The sequence below is a fragment of the Lingula anatina genome, chromosome 1 (genome assembly GCF_051362555.1).
Source record: "Lingula anatina isolate TDL-2025a chromosome 1, LinAna3.0, whole genome shotgun sequence".
NCBI classification, from domain to species: domain Eukaryota; kingdom Metazoa; phylum Brachiopoda; class Lingulata; order Lingulida; family Lingulidae; genus Lingula; species Lingula anatina.
The window spans coordinates 51,479,227-51,490,393 of NC_141767.1; the positions used below are offsets into that span (position 1 = coordinate 51,479,227).

The following is an 11,167-nucleotide window of genomic DNA, read 5'->3' on the forward strand; positions in this document are numbered from 1 at the left end:
TGTTCTTAAAGATATATATATATATATATATATATATATATATATATAGCGTAAGGTAGCGTTCATATTTTTGAATAATTGTTGACAATAGATAAATACATGGATTTAAAAAGAATGCGTTTTTTCCATGACTGTTAAACGTAAAGACCGGTAAAAAGGCTTAGCAGCACGTAGATGTTATTTCTTAGACGTACTGCTCTTGCGTCTTCTTCAAATGTAACTTTATTCTTCGTCTCGTCATTTTTCTACTCCTCAGCCAAGAATGTTTGTTTCTCCGTTTAAAGTTCTTGTGATTTCGCTAGGAGATAGAACGCGGTCGTAGACTTGAACCTAAAGAATAATAAATAATAACAATAATACATTTATTTTAAGTCTTTAAGTCAAATCTCTTAAAAAGACTTTACACCAAAAACAAGTACTTAAGAACACAATTACCAATATACAGGGTTACTATTTAATATGGAATATTTTTTATCATTGTTATTTTTGAGTGTCGATTAATTTTTTTTGGACTTGATTCATCAAAAAAGTATGTCATTGAGTGATAAAAATATCCAGTCTTCTATTATGAGATATTTTGGTCAATAATATCAAATCTGACATAAGATCTCATTCAAAAGAAAAGAACACCCCCAGAAAAAACCATATCTACAGTTTGATGTCAGTATTAATTTAGAGCTAAGATATTAAAGAAAATTATAGCCTACGGACAGTGATATGTTACACAGTCAAAGGAATCATTACAGTAAATTATGAAAAGTCATCAACAGCGGGTACGGCCTCCAGCAGCCGCTTGCAGCGCCCTCATCCTACATGGCATACCCTGTGACAATTTTTTTAGATGATGGGGATATCATTCCACGCATTGATATTTGCCTGTCGCAGTTCATTACTATTTACCGGCCGATGACCATAGCTATTAATTCTGTGAGTTACTGCCGACCACAGATTTTCAAATGGGTTCATATCTGGGGAGTTTGCAGGCCAGGGCAGTTGCTGAACCCATTGGTTTCGAAGAAAAACAGTGATTCTGAGCGCTCGGTGTGAGTTTGTGCAGTCGTATTGGTACACAAAGTTGTTCCTGAAGATGGCTCTTACAGATTAAAGCATTGTTTGCTGTACAATGTCTCTGTAGGAACCCTGGTTGAGGTTGCCTCCTAGAAAAACAAAATGGTTCTGGGCACCGGCATGAAAATTTCCCCAAACAGAGACGTTACCACCCCCTGCTTGCACCCTAGGCAGTACACAATCATCGTTTTATGCCTCTCGTACACGTCGGCGGACAGGGATTCGACCGTCAACCCTAAAAACTCCATATCTAGCCTAATCACCGAAAACGACGTGATTCAAGTGTTTTGGCTGCAAACGCACGTGGTCCCCAGCCCATTGCATACGTCGCTGTATATGACATGCTGTTAACAGTGGTTTCCCTACTGGTCTTCGTGCAAAATACCGGCTTGCAGTAATCTCTTGTTCACGAGGGACCTGGAAACGTGGGACCTGAGGACACTGGCTGTCTTTGTACGACCAGCACGGCGCACTCTTAGGAGAAGGCGATCTTGTCTTCTTGGTGTGATACGCGGACACCCTGGTCGAGGTATTGGAGTAGGTGCCCCTGTTGTAGCATTTCATTGGAGAACTTAACTAACGGTTCCTGATAAATGTTGCATTGCCTGGCAATGGCTGTCCTTTTCTGGCCATTTTCTCTGAGAGCAAGCATTCCATAGTAAGATGCGTTGCTTAGCTGTCGAACCATATCTTCTCTAAGGTACCTGTCAAGTTTCAGAGCGATCTCTTTGTTGCTTCTCTACATACACTCCAAAGATTGGTCAAACCCATGCGTTTTTATACAAGGGCAGAAATTGCCGAAAAGACCACCCCTCACATTTCTGACCACAGAACATGCAACTGCATGCATCAATTGTTCCGAGAGTTGTGTGGTAATTAGGTAACACACCTAGCTACACATGGAGTGACACCTCAGTTTTGGATTTAAAGTATTTGGAGAGAAAATAAATATTTTGTAGAAAATTTACTCGCCAAAAAATAATATTCCATAGTAAGTAGTAACCCTATATAAAGAACCTAATTCGCACATAAAACCAATTAAAATAAAGATAATCAATAAGAAAAAATTCTAAAAAAGTTTTTTGACTCTTTCTTAGACAAAAAAGACAAGAGGACAAACCATATATATATATATATAATCGTGTGGATTTAAAAAATCAGATAAGATTATTCCAGATCTTCAAAGAAAACAGTTCAAACTCTGAAACGGTTTGAAAGCTACGAAATTCATTATGATTTCGTAACGTGACAGAGAGCCCCCCATAACAGAGAGTCCGCTTCCCATTCATTTGTACAGGTGAGCCTCGCCCTAGATTTTGACCCACTTAGATCAGGTTAACCCTTACTATATGGAGGGAAGACTTTCTGTCACACGGACCCTCAGTTTCGTTACACCGGCACCGGAAGGTCGTGAAGGAGGGCTACAACCATGAATTTTTATTCATTAAATACAATAAAAGAAACAGAGTAATAAACGTACATCGTCTATCCATCCAAGAAATCCCAATGAGCAGCCGTTGTTACAAAACAACCCCCCTCCTATATTCAGAGGTGCAGGGGTTGTGGCAAGGTACCCTAAAATATTGACAGCATGCATCCTATGATATTTATTTACAACATTACGTAGAAATCATAAGCATGCAAACTCAGTAAATGCTAATACTCAGTGAGTGCACGAAGGTGAAACCTAAGTAATGACACTCTCATCACAGGAAAATATCTCAACTGAAATTGTTAAATGAATTTTTTCAATCCAAGGAACAAATTTTGAAAGACGGAAGATTTCCTTACCATAGAGAAAACTTCCCTTGGAGTATTCGTTGCTGCCATCTTTGATATAAAGTGCCAAACTACCATATTTATATGTCAGCACTACCCCTACAACATGAGAACTAGTCGGAAGCTGAAAATGTGAAAAAATGTTGTTCACACATACAATACCTGTTTACTTTTGTGCGTATATGCCAATGTGTACGCTGATGCCGGTACACATACTTATATGCATAGGAATAACTTACCTCCAATATTTAGCTGTTGATTTCAATATTCAGTTGTTGATTGACGAAAAAGTTACTTTATTCTTATAACATATTATAACATATTATTCTTATAACTGATGAAATTACTCTCTGACTTATATGCATAGGGTGTTCAAAATTTTATTTCACCAACTTTGTTTCATGATTTTTCTCCAAAAAACTTCCCAGGGAATGTAGCTTAAAGTTCTATCTTTGGTGCGTAAATGGATTGCGTTGGAGACATTTCACAAGAAAGAAAACTTTGGAGTCCTGTCAGTGACGCCCACACTTTGTGTAATATTTGCACAATTTTGACCTTGCCCTATTATATTTTCTGTTTTATACTATTAAAACATGCGATATGTAGAGAAATTAAGAAGTGGCATGAAAAAGTTGTTCCAATATTTCACATAATGTCTGCGCTACTGACGCAACTCAAATATCCCCTTTTTGTAGAATGATCCTACTTGAATTTACGATGTATCTCATGGACGCTACAATTCTTAACTCAATCCGCTATATATGCAGACAGCAATTGTTTATCCATTGGAACGGTTACACAAGAGAGTCTGACATTGTATTCAGTGGCATGTGTTGTGTCAAAAGGGTGGCATAAATCACAAGTTTGAGAAATTTAAATTTCTAAAAAATTGTAATTTGGTAATCAATATAAATTCTTTAACCACCCAATATACTACCTTTCAACACGCAAGAGGTATGCCCTTTCAACTGACTATGATACTTTGATAAAATAACTTTTGACCATGACATTTTGATTTAAAATACATTATTTACCTCTAAATTGGCGGTTTGTGGAGAGTACCCACCACTTCGAACACGACACCGAAGTATTTTGCCGTGGGTGTAGAATCGGATTGAAGGCGGGTATTCACAGTTGCCATTGTTAATCAGCTCTCTGTCTTCGTTTTTAATGGGCTCTTCTGGTTTGTACCGGAAGGTAACTGTCAAGTAATTTCCCCAGTTATACAAGTTGAACCTAGATATTTCAAGTCCTCCTAAAATTCAAAGAAAGTTCGATTTGAGAAAAGGTAAAAATGTTAAATGTCGATGTAATTCTGAGGAACCCTTTGAAGCCCAAAGTAACACAAGTCGTTCATGTAAAAAACTAGAACAAAGATAAAGATATAACAGAGACACTAAATTAATCAGGCAATTCATTTTAACTCTTTTATGGAAAACGCCCACGCCACGTCTCCAGGAGACACCCCTTTACCTGACGGGGAAAGAGATCCAAATGTTGCCACGTGGGACCAGGATGGTTCCAATTTTATATGTACATCAACTGCATCAGCTGGCACAGCGTCTATTACGCTGATAAACGGCATGGGATACTCGAAGTCAAAAAGCACAATGGGACCCTTTGCTGGAAATATTAAATTTCAAAGTCAAGTTACGACACAGTACAATACATTCCATTTAATCTTAGACACTGAAAGTCAAATATTTCACATGCCCACAAGGGGACGACTTCACATGAGAAATTATGATAATAATCAAGAAATCACTCCAACATTTACGGCATTTTTTGTCTATTTGTACAGGGTTTTGCGTGTAAAGGACAATATCAAAAAATTACTTTATCTATGTTTTCGTTGGACTACCTTGACTATACGCAATTGACTCGTTAACTGTGCAACATTCCATATATTCGAAGAAACCTTAGGCTCTCTGAATGATAATGGAACTGAAATACACATAAACACATAAACAAGGACATCTTATGAAATATTCTATTTGCAAACTTACGCTGTGCGACACAAAGACATTTATCAGTATCCAGGATAACGGACTCATCCATGCTGCAGTAGTAGCGCTTCCAGCACGTATCTTCACAGTTCGTGGTCCAACACGACGAACAAATTCGATACACGTACAAATCAGGACGTGTTCTGTGACGGCATTTCGCCATGCCAGGTGTACAACAGCATCCTAAAATGATGTTTGCAAGATCCATCCAAAAAGGTAAAATGCGTTGATGTTTAAGACATTCAAGCTATTTCCCATATGGGTTGAAGACATTCAGTTTTCAAAGCGTGAATGAATTTCTCAGCCGTTTGAAGAGTAACAGCTTACTCACCTGGCGGCCATGGGAAAGACCTCTTTTTTCGTTTCTTACTGACATCAGTTGCAAAATAGTCATCAAGGTCAGTGATTATTTCACAACTCGTAGCAACTGGCCAGGTGGATCCTAAATTGAAATCAAAATGTCCATATTCTTAACAAATACATGTGAGATGTTTTAGTTTCAACAGTTTGGTAGACCATAGCAATGAAAATGCTCTTTTGTCACAAACTAATTACAAATTTTTATCATTCACGTGAAATATTTCGATGGGTCATCTGCTATATTTATACCGTCCCCCCCCCCCCCCCCCCCCCCCCCCCCATGCGGGTGAGTGGATCTGTCTCTGTCTCTTAGGCTATCTGTTAAGATTGTTCGGTGTGCATTTTATCCATATGGCTTCTTTTATACCTCTGTTTCTCTAATCAATTTCCGTTTGTGGAAACTTAGCATTCTCCCAGTCCATGATATGGTTTTCCTGACCTGTGTGCTCCGTGATGGCTGATGACCACATTTCCTTTGTTTTCTTTGTTGTTCTATGGCGTAATTTTTCCTTCATTTCCTATTTCAACTTCTTCTCTGTGTTCTATGACTCTAACGTATATATTTCTCTATGTTTCTCCAATGTATTGACTCTCACAACTTAAACAATAGGTAGAATAAACCCCTTCTGCTGGATTTCTCTGAGTCTTTTAAGCTCGACTATGTGACACGACGCCATCTGGATCTTATAAAAATATTGTAATGTATCTTTCTTATTATGGATAATGTGTTTCTAGAACAGACGTTCTACCCTTTTAAGTACGAAACTACTATGTTGCACCATAAATGAAATAGCATTCATACTTGGCTTAGGATCAATCGATCATGATAAAAATTGATAATCTAAACATACTTTCAAAGAGTATGTTTTTTAAATTGAATTTCCATATCAAATATTTCTGGACGACAAATCAGATATTTCGCCGCCCTTTAATCAGCCCAATGAAATATGCCACACTCACCTCCCCACTTCGGTTGGCACTGTTGTGAGTACACATTACGTGCTTTGGCAGGTGTCAAAGGACCTTCGACGTCATTGAAAGGAGGCGTTTCGCTAACCAATCGACTTCCAATACATTGAGCTACCGAGCAATGGACACAAGTTGCCGCCCCTCTGTCATATAGAGTCCCAGGAGGACATTGCCTCTTGGCAGCTTTCACCAATGTTGTTCCTTTCTGCTGGTCTACCTCCGGAAGCGTACACTGCAAGTAATATTTGCAGTCGCAGGGAAACTCGTAGTGGCCAACGCCGTTTCTCTCCTCGATGCATTTTCGACAAAATTCTTAATTTCAATAAAAAAAAATGATTAGATAGATAAATAAGTTGATCATTGGACTTCAAATAATAAGGCAAAAAACAGACACCTTAACAACCCCATCTTCATTTGAGGAGGGACATTAAGAACGAATCTGCCATTAAAACTCCTTCAATTTAAGTTCAAACACGTGCGTAAGATTTCAGTCAATCTGACATGATACTTTGCTGATGAATTCAAATGTAATTTACCTCACTGATAATGTTTGTCATGGGTGTGCTAGCACTTGTTTTTCATCTTTTTTTTCCGCTGCTATTTTAGCTTGTCGGTTAAACATATCACTTACCGGTATATGGGCCATATTCATCAGCAGGAAGGTGGCATTTATTGGCTATATCCTCAAGAGTGATAACTGCCTGATGAGACTGCGGTATCCAGGCCAAACAAACGAGAACTGCTGGAAAATATCAATCTCACATTTTTCACAGTTTCAGAAATTTAACCAAATTTTCTGGCATGTATTCCGACACAATATCTGTGTATATAGGCCTCTTTTTTGCTTAATGGCGTTATTACTAATCTCAGTTCGGATAATTCGAAAAATCGAACTGTTTTAACTTATTTACTTACTACTGAGCGAAAAGCCCGGAAGCGCCAGCATCGTCTTTGCTCCAAAATAGCGTGTATTCTAAACATTGTGATTGAATGAGTTTTGCTAAGTATGAATAAAAACTACATTAAAAAGCATATAGATACGCATTTTTATTATGACAATCATATCACCTCGGAGGTTACTACATTTAAATCAAAACCTGTATGGAACCGTTGTTACTGCGTGAAATATGCGGATATTATTCAAATTGCTGCAGCTGCAGGCGCCTCTGTCGCAACCATGAATTCAGCCGTCGCAATTAGAAAACTAGATTTTAATATATTCAGTCGTTTCTATCTATATCCAAACCACTCAACCACTGGTTTTGTTAACGAAAACAACTTTGAAGTCTTCTGGCATGGAAAAAATCTCTTTAAGACACTCTATGAGAATTTTTGCGTTTAAATTTTTTTCCAAACGTCTTGATGTAAAAATCACTCAGAAGTTATGAAATACTTGATTAGGGCATCCAATAAATATTTAGCGTGTCGTGGCAAATTGATCAAATTGATCTAAAAATGGCTTCCATCTAAAATGACACTTGATCGTCTACATCTCACTACCACGGAAAATAAACCTTTACTATGGAAAAATTCAGAAAACTTGGCTCTGTGTTTGTGTGGCATTTCATAGTGGCATTCTGTATGTTTTTAGTGATCTAAGGTTGTTTTTAAAGAACTGTTTTAATGAAAAAAAATAACTGTTCAACCATAATTTTCCTGAATCAACGTCACTGTACACCACAAAGATCGCCAGGGAATTAGAAATAAACGTTCAAAATACATTAAAATGTTTCAGTGTACTGAAATTCAGCTAGCCACATTAGTTATGTCTCCTCCATCTCAGTGTACCACAAACATCATAGTCCCATTCATAACAAGAGAGAAGGCTACAAAGACTATCGATTGTTCGTGATTTGGCCAAACAAGGCCGCTTTTATAATATATATAACTCACTATCCTGATAATTTTAACAATAATAACAATGTAGCAAATTGTTGCCTGCATTAAATGTTATGGCCTTAGGGATAAAAATTATATATGAAATATTCAATAAGACTCATCATCCTAAAAATTATGATGTGACGAGTCAGCAAAAGTTATTATTTTCAAACAATTTTGCACAAATTTATTACTTTCTCTATGTCTGACTTTCATCACCAAAAGTTTTTGAAATAAGAAAACTTCGTTTTCTACATAAGCTTGAATTTGTCAAAATCAGCACAGCAGAGTGAATTAGCATTAAACATAAGTCCATGTGTCGAGTTGAAAAGGTAAAGGTATCACCACGCGAATTCAGTCCTACGCAATTCTTCTCTTCAAACTAATCGATGACTCAACTTCTTTTTTAAGAGACACAAAACCACATGGGTAGATATTACCTCTAATTCGATACACAATTAGCTTGAGGTGCATAAATTAGCATTTATAGCCAGTTTACCTGAAATTGTATTTCAAATGGGGATTGGGTAAGGTGAGAGAACTTGTATGTTAGTAGGTGGTAATTTCTGGGCTTTTTGTCACTTTAGCCATTAAAAATGGAGATGAAAATTAATGGCAACATCATTTGCGCCGAAGTGCATAACATTTGTGCCTTTTTGGCAACAAAAACACGAAGTAAGAAGCGAATGACTTTACTGTTTGACCACGACTGAGTCGTACATGCACCTAGTGTTCTTATTTCAGGTAAAACCATGAACTACTGGGTAGCATGTACATGTACCAGTGAAGACTAGTGTCACTTATGTTCTAGTTCGATCATTTCCCCCTTTTTTGTATACTGACTGATATACAATTCATATGCTTCTTTTGTCCCCTTAAGGAGAGCATATCATACAATGTGCCATTTGCCCTCTTTTCTTGCTCTTGGTTAAACCTTGTTTAAAAAATTACGATCAAGTGCATGAAGTTACGATTTTTTAATGTAGTCCCTCCCAATCTCAGTTGGAAACATTTTCATAATAAACTGATTACCAATATGGTAGAGAGATAAGAAGGAAAGACGAGAAACAAATGGATTGTTCTTGCTTTCATTAAAAATATTGATTTAATTTATAAATCATACTGTATTCGGTGTTACATAGCGAGCTAACTCAACCAGGCAGGCGGAAACACCGGTTACTTCGCCTGACTCCAGTCCCCACGAACATTAACTCCAATTAAGAAAGAAGTTTATGCTAAATAAAATGTGGCTCGTTCTACAAGGTACCTGATTTAGATGTGGGTAAATTATCCCAAATTTTGTGGTGGCACGCATATTAATTCTGTGGAAAGCATATCCAAGTGCCATTAATTCTGCTCTGCTGAGCAGCTTGTCATTAGTAATTACAATGCAAAGACATTTCAGAACTGGTCATGGGTTTTAAATGGGAGGTGCTTGGGAACCGGCAAAGTAATGTATCCTCCTCCTCTCACAATCAAGCAATTTTTCCTTAAAATTTGCACACAGCAGTCGCGTGGCGTCTCATATCTTGTCAGTGTATAAAGTTGCCAACTTTGAAAAATCAAATGCCATACTACTTTATGCAAAATGATACAAAAATATGAAAAGAATGCACATAAACAGTGCACTTCTGGTGTTGTTCTAACTTTGGGACAAAGGTGTTATTAGATGCCACAGTGAAGATAAAAAATAATTCTTACAGACTTATATTTTATCAGTATCGTTCTTTCATTTATTTGGTGTGATTTATTTGATCACTAGTTGTGCTCAGTAGGTTGTTTTCTGTAAAAGATTGCTACAATAAGACGTTTTTCCACTGAAACAGTGATCGGAAATCGAACGTATTCCATCCTGCTAAAACCACCTGGCCTGTTTTGTACCTTCAAAATATACGTTACCCCGTTTTTATGATTTTTAAGAAAAAATTCTTGGATATCAAGAATAAACTACCTGCTAACCACGACACAAGAATTGTAATCTGAACACATTTGTGATTGAGCGTCTCATTCAAATTTGACACCGAAAAAAATTATCAGCGGCGCAAACATTAAGGAAACATCACCTCCAGTGCTAAAATGGCTCCATTTTAAAAGACAGAATATAAAAATTATCACACTTGTAACCGTTACTTTTCAAATTTAGCTTTGTTATTTAATTTGAGATGGAGATCATCAAAATGTTTGACTGGCGGATATTTGATCAGAGTGCTAGAATAGCTTTCTGATTTTTTTTTGTTTGGCAACACTTGTGCATAAGATAAGTCTGAAATAAGTCGCAAAGTTTACTAACAGAAATATTAACACCCAATTTACACCACCGAGTTTGTAAGGTGGCATCCAAGGGTTCTCGATGGTCTCCAAAGGCGTCTCCAACACTTGTCATCTGTCGCCTGGGGGGGGGGGGGGGGTCGAGTTTGAAAAAGCCAAAGGTTTGAGTGCTAGTGCTTTCTGTCAAACGTCAAAATCGTTGCAAGAAATTAGCTTAGTTTTAATATGTGCTCTGTAGCAGACAAACCGATTTCTCACTACACCATGACAACATTAATAGCGGATAAATATTGTTTATCATGCTCTTGCACGTGATCAGATGTTTCTTCAGGACAAGCTGAGGGCAGCCCTAACCAATCAGCACTCCGGCTGTCCACGGGCTGCTTAACACTGAGGACAGTAAAACACGGGTCAACGAACGCCAATCGATGGTGTCAGTTAAACCAATTAAATTGATGCGGACCCGAAAAAATGTCACCCGAAGTGACACACTGGGCGTAGTACATTAAAAACCTTGTCCGTTTAACTATTTTGGTACCATGGTTAGCCGGCTGCTGACTTAGTATTAATTTAATTATGTTACATTATTCTATAATTTAGATACTATCCGGTGAAGCTCTGGTTCCTTTTTCCTTTCTACGGTCTGAGTATTTACCCCTGTATGTCAAACCACTATTTCACTTTTCAGACACATAAAGAAAGACTTTATGTGAAATAAATAGGTCTAGTCGGTAAAATTAACGTTCGATTTAAAACTTTGAGTGGTGGGGTATTTCATAAATGGGAATTCCTCAAACCAGTAGATGCGTTAATTAAGAAATCCATGACTAAATGCATCA

General features: G+C 37.4%; 1 protein-coding gene across 3 annotated transcripts; it reads right to left on the minus strand.

Annotated features, from left to right (window-relative positions):
* Window positions 1–170: 170 nt before the first annotated feature.
* LOC106160737 (uncharacterized) lies at window positions 171–7,167 on the minus strand. 3 transcript variants are annotated; one of them, XM_013537406.2, is made up of 10 exons: window positions 7,098–7,167; window positions 6,814–6,921; window positions 6,174–6,494; window positions 5,185–5,295; window positions 4,854–5,036; window positions 4,321–4,470; window positions 3,882–4,102; window positions 2,860–2,971; window positions 2,549–2,643; window positions 192–330 (listed from the first exon to the last, which is right to left on the minus strand). In XM_013537406.2, exons 1-10 carry the CDS (start codon window positions 7,126–7,128, stop codon window positions 253–255), a joined length of 1,410 nt encoding a protein of 469 aa, XP_013392860.2. In that variant the 5' UTR covers window positions 7,129–7,167; the 3' UTR covers window positions 192–252. The 3 variants fall into 3 exon arrangements, with proteins under 3 accessions (XP_023931441.2, XP_013392860.2, XP_013392859.2); XM_013537405.2 differs by having other exon boundaries at window positions 6,814–6,924; XM_024075673.2 differs by lacking the exon at window positions 2,549–2,643 and having other exon boundaries at window positions 171–330; window positions 6,814–6,924.
* Window positions 7,168–11,167: the final 4,000 nt, after the last annotated feature.